The sequence below is a fragment of the Falco punctatus genome (genome assembly GCF_963210335.1).
Source record: "Falco punctatus genome assembly, chromosome: 9".
NCBI lineage: Eukaryota > Metazoa > Chordata > Aves > Falconiformes > Falconidae > Falco > Falco punctatus.
The window spans coordinates 31,134,328-31,150,773 of NC_137589.1; the positions used below are offsets into that span (position 1 = coordinate 31,134,328).

Sequence of the window (16,446 nt, forward strand, 5' to 3'; positions counted from 1 at the left end):
AATAATGTAAGAATATTAACTTCAATTCATTTAGGTTGTAAGAAAATATTACCACACTCATCAGTAAAGCTCCTTCTGTATGCCTATGTGGAGAAAGGAACTCAAAATACAGTTGTTTCAGATATGAACATGAACAGAAAATTTGCACTGAAATCACCTTGTTAATAATTGGAACAAAAGCAATACAGCTCACAAACACTGAAGTATCCATTTTGAAATGAGCTGTAACTGGCATAAACAGCATATTTGACTCAAGAAATGAGAAGTCAAAAAGCTTCACTGCACATTTTACTTGCTAAAGGAAAGATATTCTTGTTGCCTTCCCTATAGCAGAGTATTTTGACAGGAGGGGTGATAAGCAAGTATTTATTGAGTTTCCATTGTCTGTGAGTACCTTAAGTCTTTTGACTTTTAAAGAACTTGTTTCAACTTTTATATTAAAAAGTGAGAGTTTCATACCCGCTCACAATTCTTGGTGAATTGCCTGCCCACAGTCCTGAGGCAACTGTCCTTAGACGTGATTTTGTTTGCATGAATAATACACAGACATATCTCCTGTATCACAACAGCTATGCACACTTAAAACATTGTGTTACTAACCGACAGAAAAACATGAGAGAGCTTTAAGCCAGCTCTCACATGAGTGTATTAACCTGTGAGCCTGGTTTGCAACAGAAGCGTGGTCGGTGCCTGATAACATAGCTACACTGAAATGTTAGCCCTCTAGATGTGACTATTGTGAGCAGTTATCGAGAGATGGAAAACTCCCATGAGTGCCACATTTGTATTTCATCCCTCTAGATTTTTACTTTATAAGGCTTTCTCTAGCCTCAGGTAAATGACCTCATTTGTTTCTTAATAACAGGGAGGAAGTGTATTTTTAAATCCTGCCCGCTGATGCTTGAGTTTGGTAGGGAAGGAGGTGTGCTCAGTAGAATGGTTATTTGTTCTAAAACGAAACGATAACCAGTGATGTTGCTGAAGTGATGATGGACACTCAGAGCAACAGTGAAACCCCCAGGAGTCTAGGAAGAAGGTAAGGTGTGCATCTCCACCTGTGCTTACCTGCTCTCTGGGTGACTTGTTTGGTACCCCAGTTTAATCCACTGGGTCCACCCAAGGTGTCTAGACTATGGGCAACTGCCCTTAAATGAGCTCCTCTGCCCTTGCAAATAAACCATGTCTGCTTTTGCAGCTTCACCAATTTCAGTAGCAACCTAAGAGTTAGACGTGCACAGCATGAAATGAACTTCTGTATTAAGTATGTGAGAAAATGAAACAACTCTCCAAGCTCCAGTACAATCCAAACACACCAAAGTATGCTCAGACCATCACAGATGACAAAAGCTGTACCAGGGACTAGTGTGGGCAAGGGCTTGGATTTAAAAGGCTTGAATTTTCTTAAAATAATGATCAATCAGTTCTCCAGCAAAGACAAGAACACTGAAGGTCTGTTTATTGTTTCCTTTGTCTGTCACAGTCTCGTAAAGACCTCAAACTGTAATTTTTGGCATGACTATGTCAGAGAAAGTCCCATGAGCAGACACAAAAGTAAGAGACAGTTTTATGCTGTTCCCTTTTATTAGCCCTGTGCCTCACCCACTTGGTTATTCACACATGCAGCAGCCAGAACTAGGAAGCCAATCTCTGCTGCCTCTTACATTATCTTTTGTAATGGCAAATTGCAGTGCCCCTGAGCTACAATAAATTATGTCAGTTTTTCTTTTCAAGACAGGTACCTTAAAAATTGAAGTAAAAAATAAGGAATAGTCTAAGCAAGCCCCAGCTGTAAAGCAGAAAAGGCAAAACCATTTTACTTTAGCTTTAGCTTCATGCTGATGTCATTCTAGTGACTTCACTGTAATTACTGGACATTTGCACCATTATGCGAGCAGAACCTATCTCCCAAGGACAGGTTTTGTTGTAGTAAACTGGCTTTACTCCAGGAATCTTGTCTATAAAGCCCTTCCCTTGATATATTTACATGGCTATAAGCAAGTCAGAGCATTTTGTGAGGACTGAAATGCAGCCAGCAAAAACACAGCCCTAGGCCCATGCTGATGTGGGTAGGATTTAAAAAATTTCTGCAGCAGTTAGTGGTTAGGCACATAAAAACACTCCACCCTCCTGCCTTAGGCAAGAAAGAATATGCAGACAGTGCAGAGTGTACTTCATGCGTCAAGATTGGGCTTTAAAGAAGATCAACAGATTTCAGAAAAATGAGAGAAGGAGGTAACATGTATGTGCATTAAGACTCTGTTGACTAACATCTCAGTTACTCATTGCAATGTTTAGGGAGAAGAGGCCTAGCTGCTGTGCCCAGCAAGCTGTTACATGGAAGTTTTGTGATGCTCCTGTCACTCTGGAAGAGGACAACCCATGAAGGTCAAACTGGAGTCTCTAAAGCCAAAGTTTTACTCTCCACTTTGGCTTTGCTACTGCAGATGATGACCATAGAAGAATGTAACATGTTCTTGTCCTGTCAGTGCTGATGCGTGAGCCTTAGTGCTCTCCTGGTAATATAGGATTAATGAATGAGACAATACATAAAGAATATCTTTCAATTGTGCAGGCAAAATGGTGTAAACTGGGGGAGGGGGGAAATCCAATCACTAACATGTCATCACAGAAACATTGCAGAAAATAAAACCAGGAAGCACGTTTTTCTTCAGGTTCCCTGGGGAAACAAGTTTCTCTGAAGGGAAGCAGTATGTTCGGCAAATAGAGCTCAATAATTTTATTACCCAGTGCATAATTTCCTATGCATTTTTCTTTTATTTTGTTTCCCCAAACTATGCTGATCACAAAAGGAATTTTTTAAAAAATAGCATTATAGTGTTTAATAAAAATTGTATTGCAATGAACTTGCTAGCTATGTGCATGTACCAGTGAGCTTAACTGAACAGTATGAGAAACACACCACAGTGTGCCATAAACGTGCCAGCATCAATAACACACGGATAACCTCTTTTCCTCAAGGGAAACAGATGTGCACTTTTTGAGAGAAAGGTTTTAGTCTGACTCCTGTTTGCGATCATTAAGTTGTGGATAACATAATATCCATCACTATTGTGTTTCTGCAATAGAAGTACTGGATAGTCACTGGGTAGTGACTGATGACACTGCGGTTCCCAGCTCCGTCAGGGGCCTCCTGCCAGGTCTTGGACAAGTCATGTTTTTGCAGTACTACGTGTAAACACCAAGTAAACCTGTAAATGGGCAGATGTGCTAAACAGAGCTGAACACTTAATACCAACCTGAAACAGGAGCTTTTCCTAGAGTGATTACCCATCAGTGAATACTGATGATATTTCCTTTTCTCTACCCTATGTGTCGTACATTAAACCAATAAACCCAACGTGTGGAACCATCTTCCTATATTCACAGTCTCAAAAATACTGTAATCCTCACTCAGGGTGGGGCACGTAGGCGTTGCTCTAATAAAACAGCAATGATAATGCACAGGATGACTTTTTCATGTGTTATGTGCCTGTAAAATCTTACTGGAATCTCAACTGGCAAACGATCTAAAATCTCAAACTTTCTGTTGTTCTTGTGCAACATGTCTGTTAACATGTCTGTACAACAGAGCTTGAGTAATTTAAAGCAGGGACCATTCTTGAGACTAAAGGAAATATGTTGTGAACTTGGAGACATGCCATCTCAAAGCCCCAGTGTATTTGAGATCCAACCCACTTGATATGTTTGCAGCGGAAGTTCTATTAGCACTTTCAGTTGCACTCAAGAGTCCATTTTTAACATATTAAAAAATAAAATATTCATGACATTAAATTTGCTGCAGGTATTAAAAAAACACACACACACACAAAAAAAAAAAACAACAGAAAAGGGGCTAGTTTAAAAAAATGCCTCCAAACTGCCTCAACAGTTGGGATATCGTGGAAGTTTTTTCACTAGATGGTTATAAAAGATCATACAACCTAGTCACATAATCCGATTTCCCACATTTGCTACTGAGAATATTATTTCTAAATAAATTTCACCCGCAGATGATCAACTCCTATACAAGGAGTAATTTAAAGGCCCCCAAGTTATTAGATTTCCCAAAGTGACTTGTTCTAGATGGGCTTTGAATGCTTAGATACTTTTCACGGTAGGAGAGAAAGTTTGCTATCATCCTTGTGAAATTCTATTTGAAGTGAGTGCATCTGTGTATACTTATGGTCAAACTGCTAACACATTATCACACCTACACCCAGCGCTTACTCACCTCTCAGTACAAGAGTGTATCTTGTCACAACACCGACAGGAGTTACACTGGGTGAAGAGAAAACTGAGCATCCTCATCCGTGGTTGTGAGGAAGAAACAGGCAGGAAATTAATGCATTTCTGCTACACAAATTAAAGGCATGATCTAGCAAGAGTGTGTTGGTGCACGTATTCCATATGTGGCTCAGCACAGCTGCAAGGCCTCAATGCACAGCATGGAGCCGTTGGGCTGTGGGCACCGCTGGAGGAACCACCCATACATCATCACTGCGGGCTGTTGAGCTGTCGCTGTTAGGGCTTCCACAGCTTGTTTTCTCAGTCCTGCCAGTTATTTCGGAAAAAACATTTTATACAAATCAGTTTTGAGAAACGTAAATCCACGTGGGGAACCCAGGTCTGCAGCACGGAAGGGAAGTTTGCTGATACAAGTATGAAAAGCACACTCACTTCGGCAGTGCCTGTGAGTGCCGCGGCCCTCCAGTCCTGCTCCCAACCACACCACTGCGGCTGCAGCTGGGGCTGTTCCTTGTCACCAGCACAATCTGCCTGTTTTTTCCAGCCAAGTTTCTTCATTTTCACTTCCTCCTCCCCTCACAACCAAGGCTGTGCTGCGCTGATCGCACTTCTCCCAGTGCATGCCTCAGGTACGGTTCTTCCCCTTCTGTGAGGGGACAGTACCTGAGGTAGAGGCGATGGGTAGCTTGAGGTGGAGCGCCGTGGCTGCCGTGGCTGGGCCTGGCAGCCATGGTGGGGAGCACTCTGTGGGCCACCCTCCCTGCCACAGGGGCACGTGCTGTGAGAGGACACCTGGCCTCGGGCAGGCCCCAGCCATGGGGTGACAGGCCCACACTCGCCTAAGTGACACAGCACGGCCCCGCACAGCCACAAGAGGAGTGTGTACGAGGGTCCCAGGGCCGGCAGGGGCGGCAGCAGCACTGCTCTGCCCCGCAGCCCTGCGGCAGCGACCCCAGCACTGCATTTACCGCCCGCCCGCCCGCCCGCACAGCAGCCCCGCCCCGCCTCCCGCCGCGCGCAGGCGCGAAGCCCCCTGCACCGCCCAGGCGCGCTGCGGCCGCCCTACGCGGCCCGCCCCTTCCCGCCGGAAGCGGGAGGTTGAAGCGCTGGGGCCGGCGCGGGGTGGGCGGCTTTGGGGGGGAGTTGTTCCCGCTCAGCTGCTTTCCCCCCTGTCTGAGGGGAGCGGTTCTGTGCCTCTCTACGTGGCCGTGTTGGGGTAGAGGAGAGAGAGGAGAGGGTCCTTTGGGGCTGCCTCCTTCCTTGAACCCCACCGCGGGTGCCGGCCCAGTTGGCTCCCAGGGGCGGGCTAGGCCTTGCTAGGGCTGCGGGCCTTGTGCTCCCTGGGGAGCCTCCCCTCAGCCCACGGCGTGTGAGCAGCCCCTGCCTTGGTCCGCTCTTGTGCTGCGGCTCTCTGCTGCGCTCCGTTTCTGGGGTGCGTCTCCTCAGAAAGAGCGCCCTGGATCTGTGGTTCTGCTTATGGGCTGCCCAGCCATCTTTCTGGTTTTCTGTAGGGTGGAAAGCTAGCCAGGGAAAAGTTGTTCTAGAGTGTCAGTAGAGCCTTCGGGTGGTGAGAGGAGAACTACAAGGAGTGAATGCTGTTAGATAATGTCACTATAAACGGGAAAACGGTACGTAGCATCCGGGACTCAACCAAAGTAAAAAATTGAGTAAGTACTGAAGTGCAAAGTTGTCTTTTCCCGTCTTAGCCCAAGTTTTTCTTACTTGCTGGAGAAAATTATTTTTCTGTGTGATAAATAGCATTGCTGCTTGAAAACTTAAAGGATTCTTAGCCTGAGATCTGGGTAAGGATTTTAAGAGTGCAGGAGATCCATGTGAATATGCTGCTAGAATTAAAGCAACAGCATTAGCGAACCATTGGAAAAAGTATTCACTCTAGTCCTGGTCATTTGAAGATCAATCCGCATTAGAACGTAAAGGTGGAGAGTCAGGGCATTCTTTTTAAAAAGTTGAACAAGTCTGTTGAAGTCTCAGGCTTGAAATGATTTTGCTTATGCATAGGCATGATGTAGCTTTTTCTAGCTCTTCCTTTTTTTAAGAAATAATACTGATAACTTGCATTATATTTAATGGGTGCTGTGGGCTACCTGTTTAATTAATAGACTGCTAAAATACCCAATTAACCAGACTTGCTTTACTAAAGTCTGGTTGGTTGTTGGGTTTTTATATAGAATACCATATGTTGAATTTTGAACAACGGGGCGGGGGGGGGGGAATGTTGACTTGTAAGATAAACGAGGACTTGTGTCCTTTGGCAGAGAGTCAGCAAGACCAGGGTTGCTGAGCTAGTAAGGCTTTGGCATACTGAAGCTTTGGTATGTTTCATCTCTGAAGAGGAAGCCCCTTACGCCAGTCTGGCGTTGCCTAGTGACTTGTTTGCAGGATTTTATTTTTCAGAGGCTTCGAAGGTGTAGCTGATGATTTTCCAGCTGCATTTTGGTTATTAGCAGATGGTTCACAAGTGCTAACCTAAGCTAAACGTTGCCAAATTGATTTGAAGTTGGTACATGCTGGGAGGTATGACTTCATGTTTTAAGTAAAGCGCTTTTCTGAGTGAACTGAGGATGCTTACTTTTAATCTAAAATTCTACTTATGTGAGTAACTACTTTTTAAGCAGCATCCCCAGGATCAAATGAGACAGTGGCTTATTTTCACAGACCTAGGTATCCAATTATTTTGTTTTATAGAAAAGATTAATTGTTCATACATGTGGACAATAAAAATCTTGTGGTTCCCAACAATCCTTTTATCACTACTTGGGATATAGTTAAATGAAAGGACTGGTTCTTCAGAACCTGGCTTAGCAAGGATTATTCCTTTGAGTTAGACAAGAAGTAAGGGTCATTCAGGTTAAGAAAATACAGTTTGTTTGGAGTGATCTTTTTTTGATGAGTTTCATGTTGCAGGATCTGACCTTGGATTTACAGGCATGCTGTAATGTGTTTGATTGCTTCAGAAGTTGTCTTGCTGCTTTTTAACACTTGAAAGAGGATATCAGATAGAAAAAAAACCCCAAAACAAACAATGGAGAACACCTGAAAGACTTGTTATAACATTTTTCATCTTTTAAAGAAAAAATTCCATAGAGCTTTGAGTGAGGGCAAAAATAATATACACAATTCATAGTAGAGATACTTTATACCAGTTAGTAGTTGTTTGTCCTCTTAAAGAAAAGCCATTCACAAAGCAAGATGCAACTTAGCGCATGAAACAGTTGTGTAATTTATGCAGATGTCTTCTTTTGAACGTACCAATTAGCAAATAAGCCTTAGTATTTCGTATTACAGCTTTTTACTCACTCCTGCAGCCACATGGCTCATATAAGGGTGAAAATGGCACCATACATAATTCATTCTGTCTTTCAACAGCAAGTCTATCCATCTCGAGATGGAAGAAACTGTGCTTGAGAAATTGCCAACTTTGTGCCATACTCCAAAGGATTCTGGGACACCAGCTCCCCAGCGGACTAGTTCAGGGAAACAGGTAAGAAAAATTACTACTTTTTTTTTTTCCAATAATGTGACCCTGTAGAGAAAAAATGCTTGTGAAATCATCAAGTAGTTGGAAATCACTGAGATACTGTTTGCTGGAAGGATGAAGATAGATATAAAATACCCATAGATAGATACAAGGTTGTCCAGGTAAGAGATTGTACTTGGTACGCTTTGCTCTGAATATGCAGATGTTTGCTGTGAATACAAAGTGATGGAGCAGTATAACCCAAATGCCATACTAATAAATTTCAATACTATTTAGGGTTTGTGGTGGGTTTTATTGTTGGTTGGTGGATGGGTTTTTTTGTTGGTTTTTTTTTTTTTCAATCTGTCATCGTCAGTTTTCTTAAATCTTAGTTTGCTGGGCTGTTGTGTATGCAGTCACTTGCTGTGACTTCTGCTTGCACTTGAACAAAGTACACTGTTTTCAGTTTGTATGCTCTCCATACCACTGGGCTCTACTTTGGTGTTCTTCCTAGCGCACATGATGGTGATGCTGTCATACTCAGCATCCAGACCTGTGCAGGATAGGGCTAGTTTGCAAGTGTTCCTTAACTAATCCCTCCCTCGCATATTTTAATGTATTTTCACAGGTAAAAGTCAGACACAGATTATAAAAAAAAATTAAGTTACTTTGAAGAAAAAAACACCACTTTTTAGATGCTTATCAGTAAAGAATCTCAAAGCATGAGCAAGTGAAAAATTACACAGATCATTTCTAATTCTCTCAAGTAGAATACAGATGTTTTTATACTAGTGCTAATAGAGAAAGTGTTTGTGTGGTGGGATAGAACAGCAAAAAAGCCCAACCCATATCCCCATTAAACTAGAGAGGGGAAATTGAACTTGATGGAATAAAATTAGCCAGGTAGAAATATGTCATGTATCTTCTGCACAAAGACTAGACGAGTAGGCTTGCCTCAACAGAATACAGCATTTCCTCCTGGAAAATGTGGAGGTACATCTTTCCACCTTGCAGCTGTGTGTGCAAATACATGTGAAGGGAATAAGCTAACTTTGTTCAAGTTTGTGAAGGCTATAGAGAGAATCAGGAAGTCTGGCTTTACAATGGTCTTTACATATATGACATACTCTATGTAAATAATAACCAGGGTAAACAGTTCTTTGAAATTTGGTCAAAAACCAGATTATTCTGATCCTTCTGTTTTGTATGTTTGATTGTTTGGGTTTTGTTTTGTTTTTTAGCCAATGAGTGCAGCTCTGAGGGAGCGATTAAGGAAAACAAGACGTTCATTTAATACTAATTTTACAGTTGCAAAGCGACTCAAAATAGACACTGAAGAAAAAGACTGTGCTGATGCTGACAAAGGGTGCCTGCCAAAGATGAGTACAGATTGCTCCCGATTACAAGACTGTTCCAAAAACCTGGAAAGAAACAGCACTGGACATGCATGTTTCAAAAGTCCTGTACAGGAAAGTGGTCTTGGGGGATCAGCAGAGAATTCTCATGTGCCACAGGTTGATCTTAGTCAGCAACAATTACTGGAAGAAAAAGTAAGGCTGATGAAACAAGTACAAGAGAAGGAAGAACTACTTCGAAGGCTCAAACTGGTTAAGATGTATCGATCTAAGGTGAGGTGAATCTCTGAAGTGGAATTTATAGTGTAATCCTCATTTGTTAACTTCAGCAATAGTGCTGACTCACTTTGTGTGTGTGTGGTGTTTGTATATTGTCTCAGTTCAAGGTATTTTATAAAAATAGATGTGCAGGTTAGCAGAAACACCTTCATTTCAGCAAATAACAAAAGGGTGGGGTTTTTTTGTTTTGTCCCAATTTTAGAACAACCTGTCTGAACTGCAGGCTTTGATAGCGAAATGGAGAAGTAGTACCCAACGGATGCTGTATGAACTACAGTCAGCCTTTTCTGCAGACGGCAAGAAAGTGAGTCTCACTCAGCTGATAGATTCTTTTGGATTAGAAGACCAGTTACTGCACTACAGCAGAACAGAGGAAGATTTTGTAGATGCATAATCTACAGGTGCGAAGCTTTCAATTACACGCATGCAAAAGCAGGAAAGACTGAACAAATTTTGATCACATAAGTGGTAATCAGGCAGTGGACTTCACACTTTGAGGTTAGGAGGTTTTCTTGGGAGATACTTGTAAAACTATGTACTTAGGTACAGTTGGCACTGTAAAAGGCATTACTTAATGGAAAAGATCAAACTCGTGCTATCTTGGAAAAGCTGTCTTAATAGCTTGATCAGTGAATTGTTATTTAATAAAATGGAATTGAGTCATACCTTAACAGATAGAAGGCAATCTACTCTTTGATTAGTCTTTGCATGGTTACTTGTATTGAAATAACTAACTCAAATTAATTGTCATTCCTGTTGGTGGTTCAGATGGGGACAAGTTTAGTTCTTTCTTCATAGATAAATCCACATTTTACAAATGTCTTCCTGCTGCCATCAGTTAATGACAGCATTTTGCAAGATAACTAATTTTCATGTTGTTAATATTCTCAAGCTGCAACGAGAGGTTCTCAATAGCTTTAATTATTACTGAGGGAAATGTGCCATAATGCAGTAATTTTCAGATACTAGCCCAGACCGTTGTCTTCTAGGAGGCTGTCTCTGTGGCATTCTGCCACAGCCTGAGATAATACAAGGGAAGGCAAGAAAACTGCAATCAGCATCTGTCTACTGTACTACAAGAGCCAAGGTGTTTTCTTTCTTCAAATAAATATTAAAAACAGGGCCTTGTCTAATACAGCATCATAAAGCTGAATAAAAGTTCATATTTAATTTATCCTCCAATAAATGTTGTCTTTACAAAATGTTTTTTTATCTTACCTTGACATTGCTTATTTTCTCATCATGGCCTATGTATACAGTGTGGTGACTTGTGCCTGCTTTTGTTCTTAAAATTGCTGCTTGTCAAGTGTAACAACACATAAATCTTAACTACTCCACCTCTCCATGCCATGAATATTGTTTTATATATGATCACATTTCTTGCTGGTTGTACCTTAACTGTTTTGTTTACAGTGGCATTTCACGTTTCCTTAATAAGGGAGTAATTTCTTGCATATCTCAAGGGAAAGAAAATAAAAATATCATACAGACCCTTTTGCCAGTGCTAGGGCTCATTAGACTTCAACCTGTACCTACAACTTGCTGTTATGAATACTCATTGTTGCTGTCTACAGACAATTAATGAAGAACAACCTTTATTCCTAACCACATTTTGAGTATTAAGGCACTCAATTCTTCTGCCTTTTTAGGGTAGAAAAGGAAGATGGTGGTGCCTGGTGAAGGGGGTGGCTCTCTTCCCTGAGATCCTTGGCAAATTTGGAACTCTGCTGCTTCTAGGGAAGTTTCAGCAGGAAGGAGAAAGTCTTGCACTTGGACTCCTTACAGACCCCAGTTAGAGATGGTAAAGCAAAAAGGGGTGATGTACAGCTGTAAGGAGGTGGTGTACAAGATCACAACAGTAGTTTTCCTTAGAAGTATATTGTTAAACTAAGGTATCAGAGCTATTCATGCTCTCACAATGTAATGAGTTTAGGTTTTAAGTGAATTTATGAAAGAAGGACAAGACACACTGTGGAAGAGGGAAATAAAAATCTGTGAGAATACCTGAGCAGGTAGATCAGTCTCCAGCAGTAGTTAATTTTATTAAGGGTTCTTTATCCTTCTTAGCTGTCTTGGAGAGATCTGGCAGGAGAATAGACTCCATGTCAATGCAAGGGGGCAGGAGACAGCAGCAATGTCAGGGGACCAAATTCTTCCAAACCTGGTTTTCCCATGATTCTGCCAGCTGCAGCAGCCACTGTTACTGCTGGCTGTGGGTAATTAAGCTATTATAGACCACACCAGCCTTTGGGACTGGGCCAGGTAGCATACATGGTCATGCTGAAGTATACCTTCATCTTCTCAGCAACTTACACCTGTGCCATCACAGGTGTAAATATGTTTTAAAAAGGAAAATTCAGTCAAAGCCACAGACAGGAATTTTAGCAGATGCAAATTAATAGATTTCTTGCAGTGCTTCACCTTCAAAATGTACAATTGCATAGTGCAGACTAATGACTTACAAATACAGCTCTTCTATCAGTCTACAATTTCTTGTACCCTTTGTTTTCTGTAATGAGCTATATGGTTTTTATAATCAAACCAGCAGAAATAAATTTCATGAACTGAAACATAAGGGGAATAAGACTATGAAATGGAAAAAAACAGACAAGCATGCATCTTTCAAACTAAAGTTCTTTTAAAAGAAATGATGGCAGAAATCATTTGTGGAAAGAAAAGTTCAGGGAGGAAAAGTAGATGTTCAAGCTCTTTTTCTTAGACAAGACCATGGTATTATACATCTACCTGGACTCTTGATTTTTAAAGAATAGGGAATGTTCTTGATCTCAGTCTTTCAACTTCTGCCTGAAGAATTTCAAACTGTTCTTTCTGGTCCTTTACAAGACCCCGTAGGTGTTTCTGCCTCAAAATCTCTTGGTAACGCTGCTTTGCAATCTTGTCAGAAATATGCTGTGTGTCTGCATAAAACAAAATATATGGGTTAGTCTGTACTTTTAGGGAATGCATAGTCTAGATCTATATTGGCTTTGTCCTGGGGTTATTCCAAGTTCTGTATAAAATAGGCAAGCATTTTAAAAAAGGCTTACACTTGGGCTTAAGAGTCTTTATAGTACTGAATAAAGCAGAAAAAATTCAAAAAGGCACTGGCCATGCTTCCTTTAGTTTCTAGCAAGTACCTGCTGTTTTGAAAATCTGTAACTGGTTTCCACTAGTGGAAGGGTCACTACAGTTTTCCTAAGAGTGAATACCCTTCTCAGCTTCACGTTACTTCCGTTGTTCCCTTGAGTGGGTGGAAAGAAGCGGGTTGAACAATTCTGAGAAAGAATGAAAGCATGTTGCCTAATGAAGGTATTAATTATTATAATATTTTGACTTAGTTTCAGCAATTTAGTCAATTAATTTTGGTTACAAGAGCAAAAACCTCTAGACATGCTCTTAAGGAAACAATGTGGTAGAAAGGGCACTGCTAATTGTGCACATACAGTAATGAATAGGTGCTCCTTGCCCCATAGTTGATGCTGATAGAGAACAGGACTGTCTAGCCTTGGAGGTACTTTCTGAATGTTCTTTGCTTGTGACTTGGAGTGCATTACTGTGACTTACCAGCTGCCTCAAAGATAGACCTCCTTTCTGAAACAGAGACAAGCATTTCTTTCAGCTCCAGGCTGAGCTCGTAGTTTTCTTGCTCTTTTAAACTGATGCACTTCTCCAACTCCTTAATTCTTTTCTGACGGTTTTTCACATTCTTCTTGTGCAGCTGTCCATTTCCAAATGAATAAAGCAAATATGTTAGATTACACAAAGGCTGTTCAGACAAACTTATGATGGAAACCTATAATCTTAAGCACCGCACTGTAGCTCAATAAACTTTCATGTATTTTGATTTGACTAATAGCACATTCTAGCTTTACTTCGTATAGTGTCTTTCACCCACACTCCATTCCAGCATGCTTTATGGAGTTCTAATGTAAGTAGCAGACAAAGAACAAAGAGGTGTACGTCAGGGAAAGAGATACAAAAACATGAAAGGCAAAGGGAGGAAAGGAAGTCGGTGGAATCAGTGAGCTGAGAATGCTGAAGAAAGGGTTGTGCTGAAGCTGTCGGGTGGTCTGTAAGGGACAAGATAAATACGAAAGCTTGAAAAGGAAGAGGAGGCTGATGCCAGCTAGAGCAACCTGGAGAAAATCCAGTGGGATCACTTAAAACCAAGGATAATCATAATTCGAATGTTGAAATAGATGAGGGAGCTAGCAAATCAGATTGTTGTGTCTCTGTTATTTTGAATATAGCAGGGGGTAGTGATATTGTGAACAGGCTGGTGCTCCTGGAGAGAAACATTAAGCAGTGAAGACTGGAAGAATGCTTCATTAGAAATGGAAGAGTGACTTTTATAGGCATTGGTGTGCAAGAAGTGATAAGCAGATCTGCATTTAGATGTTCAGGAAGGAAAGCATTTAATTCCAGTAACAGAGCAAGTAGATTTCTTTCCATAGGGTTGATCTAGGCAGCAATTCATGTATGATGACTGCTTCCAAAGACTTCAGAGAAATGCTGTTGTAAGACAGCTCAGCACAAGTTGAAGAAACTACTGAAAGCCAGAAAAATAAATACATGGAGAGAGAGAGAGAGACAGTCCTTGAGTAGCATGCCTGTATCAGTTGCAGTTATTTCTTACAAACACCTCTTGCTAATGAAGAAGTTGCATTTGAACTAAGGATGTGTCTCTCAAATGTCGTGGTTCACTTAGGATTTACCTTATCCATGATGCCAAGACTCTGCTCCATCACTGAAATATGGTGGGTGATGTGGCTGTTGTAGTTCAGCGCAGTTAGGAACTGAAGAATTAAAACCAGAAAGAAACCATCTTATTAAACCTGTTTGTTCTCAACAATTCTACACTTCTGTAAAGATAATCATACTCAGAAACTCAAAAAGCTAGAATTCTGCACATTGCAAAGGCTTACTAGTGTTCATAAATGGACATTGTGAATATATTCTTGGATGCTGTGTGAATACTAGACTGTACAGCTGTTAAAAAGAATGTTATCTATTATGTGTTAATGGAAACAAAGACTAAGCAAATTTGTTGTGAGGTTGTCAAAAAAACCAAACTATACTTTTCCTTATAAGGCAGTTCAGCTAACACAGCTGGAGGCCAAAGTGTTACATAGCCTGTCTTTAGGCCCCAGAAGAAAGTGATTATTTTCTGTCAAGTGGCTTCCTAGTAATTCTTACTTCTTTTATTGTTCTTATATCTGCTTAGTAATTCAGGTTTCAGAGAATCTATTGACGTTTTTTTCTTGGACACACTGCTACTAAAATACCTCTTTATCAAATGACAAACTGTAAAACAGGCTGTATGACCCATAATGGGCAGTAGACAGGTTTCTGTAGATGTAGATTCATCCTTCCAGAGTACTGTCCCACCGAAGTTACAGGTAAAATTCTTTGGACTGCTCTAGTTAGAAAAGGAGAAACAGGAACCACCGAGTGGGCTCCTTGCCTGCAGCACCAAGCTGCTTTTACTCACTGCTTCATTAATAGCCCTCATTCCAGGTGTTCTCAGGTTTCTGACTGCATGCATTTATGTAAGCCATTTTTCTTTGTTGGGGTCTCTGTTGCCTTATCTCTTCTACTAACCCTCACATTATACTCAAAAAGCGAAGTAAACTCAAGCCCCTCAGAACATTCAAATTCGGATTAAACTGGTATATGGGCAGATCTAACTCCCTGAAGAGCAATAGTCTGCTCATCAGTTTAAATGAAGTTTGAGCTAACGGCAACACTGGTGATCAATTTGCTGCAAGAACTTTTCAATGTGTTGTCACATCACCTCTTTGGAGAGCTGTTTTGTTGGTGTTAGTTATGGAATTCCCTTGGCTGTGATTCAGAAGTGAACAAGCAGTTTGGAGAGCAGCAAAACAAATGAAGCCTGAGCAAAACATCTTTTGGATTATTTTTTTTTAATCTTTTGATTGAATTGCAATATCCTTACCTGCTCTCCAACATTCTTAATTTTCTCCATGCTTTATAGCTCCCTCCACTACAGTATCTCCAACCTACCTACCGATCCTCCAACATCCCTTACCCCAAACCTTTACGCCCCTTCACTTCATCGACACAAAACAGTCAGCTTTCCCTGCAGTCCTCTACATCCCATACTGCAATACCCTCAGGCTTCCCCTACAACCCTTCTTCCTCCTCTCTTCTCCCACAGCTGTCCTTGGCTCTCTTCCACAACCTTTACCTATGTTTTCTGGCCTGCCAGCTAGTTTTGTTCAAAGCTACGTGGGTGCTGACTCCCCGGCCAGCTGCTGCACCTTGCCTGCCAGGTATGGCAAACAATTCCCTGTCGTTCTGCTGCTGAGTCAACAAATAGCAGTGAGCGTGGCTCACAGGCTCTTGCAGGAATGCTCGATCTTTGTATACTGAGCAAAAGTTACGGTATTTCTGTGAGATAACCAGACGGGGGCACCTCAGACCTTTCACTCAGAAAGAAGTTACCGTGCTTGATTTAAAAGATAGGTTCCTTGTGGCTGCAAAATCATGATTCCTCACTCTCAGTGCCAATTTTGAAACACTAAGAGTTTGGGCTAATTTTGCCTTCATTTACACCTGAACATTCCACTGAACTTCATCACTGATCAGTCTCAGGAGTAAAACTTCCCCTTTGCAAGCTGAATTGTTGACCTATTAGGCATCAGGTTTCTCTGTAGCAGTGAGACTTAGGAGGTATACACAATCTTACAGGTATAGGCAGCAAAATTTTCTGCAGTAAAAATATAAATTAAAGAAAGTAGCTCACTAGCTGGCGATCTTTTGAAATAGGTAGTGTTACAATATCCCGAGCCTTCTGTTTCAGATCTTCTATCTGCATTCTCATTTTCTTGTGTTCCCATTCCAGCTGAAATATCCCTTTAGAGAACTCTTTACATTCCACCATGCTAGCAATTTTTTTTTTTCCTTGAGCCTGGAAAAAAAGATTAATCTTAATTAGCACACATTACAGATTATGGAATAGTTATTTGCAACAAGATGGGCAAGCTTCCAAAGGTATAATTTTAGTAAGGAAAACATGCTATGCTGCAGTTTCTATCCAGACTTTATTCCAGATGGTTATCTTTTGTG

General features: G+C 41.2%; 2 protein-coding genes across 12 annotated transcripts in view; one reads left to right on the plus strand and one right to left on the minus strand.

The window, feature by feature from the left end:
• Window positions 1-5,269: 5,269 nt before the first annotated feature.
• On the plus strand, window positions 5,270-10,694 carry SFR1 (SWI5 dependent homologous recombination repair protein 1). Of its 3 annotated transcripts, none has more exons than XM_080401160.1 (5): window positions 5,270-5,614; window positions 5,757-5,912; window positions 7,633-7,747; window positions 8,965-9,351; window positions 9,560-10,694. In XM_080401160.1, exons 3-5 carry the CDS (start codon window positions 7,652-7,654, stop codon window positions 9,749-9,751), a joined length of 675 nt encoding a protein of 224 aa, XP_080257286.1. In that variant the 5' UTR covers window positions 5,270-5,614; window positions 5,757-5,912; window positions 7,633-7,651; the 3' UTR covers window positions 9,752-10,694. The 3 variants fall into 3 exon arrangements, with proteins under 3 accessions (XP_080257286.1, XP_080257284.1, XP_080257285.1); XM_080401159.1 differs by having other exon boundaries at window positions 5,277-5,614; window positions 5,757-5,873; XM_080401158.1 differs by having other exon boundaries at window positions 5,270-5,912.
• Window positions 10,695-10,838: 144 nt separating this feature from the next.
• Window positions 10,839-16,446, minus strand: part of CFAP43 (cilia and flagella associated protein 43) — a 53,430-nt gene continuing 47,822 nt past the window's right edge. For all 9 annotated transcript variants that reach the window (XM_080401143.1, XM_080401141.1, XM_080401142.1 and 6 more), the window contains 4 exons: window positions 16,124-16,288; window positions 14,073-14,153; window positions 12,922-13,075; window positions 10,839-12,275 (listed from right to left, as the gene is read on the minus strand). In XM_080401143.1, coding sequence (XP_080257269.1) covers window positions 12,118-12,275; window positions 12,922-13,075; window positions 14,073-14,153; window positions 16,124-16,288 — 558 coding nt within the window. In that variant the 3' untranslated portion in view covers window positions 10,839-12,117. The remainder of the gene's footprint in view (window positions 12,276-12,921; window positions 13,076-14,072; window positions 14,154-16,123; window positions 16,289-16,446) is intronic.

What these genes read in the sequence shown, in the direction of transcription:
- SFR1 (XM_080401158.1), top strand. Translation starts at nt 7,652, where the DNA reads ATGGAAGAAACTGTGCTTGAGAAATTGCCAACTTTGTGCCATACTCCA. An exon ending in GGACTAGTTCAGGGAAACAG is followed by an intron (nt 7,748 to 8,964) that starts GTAAGAAAAATT and finishes TTTGTTTTTTAG; the next exon opens with CCAATGAGTGCAGCTCTGAG. An exon ending in TTAAGATGTATCGATCTAAG is followed by an intron (nt 9,352 to 9,559) that starts GTGAGGTGAATC and finishes TCCCAATTTTAG; the next exon opens with AACAACCTGTCTGAACTGCA.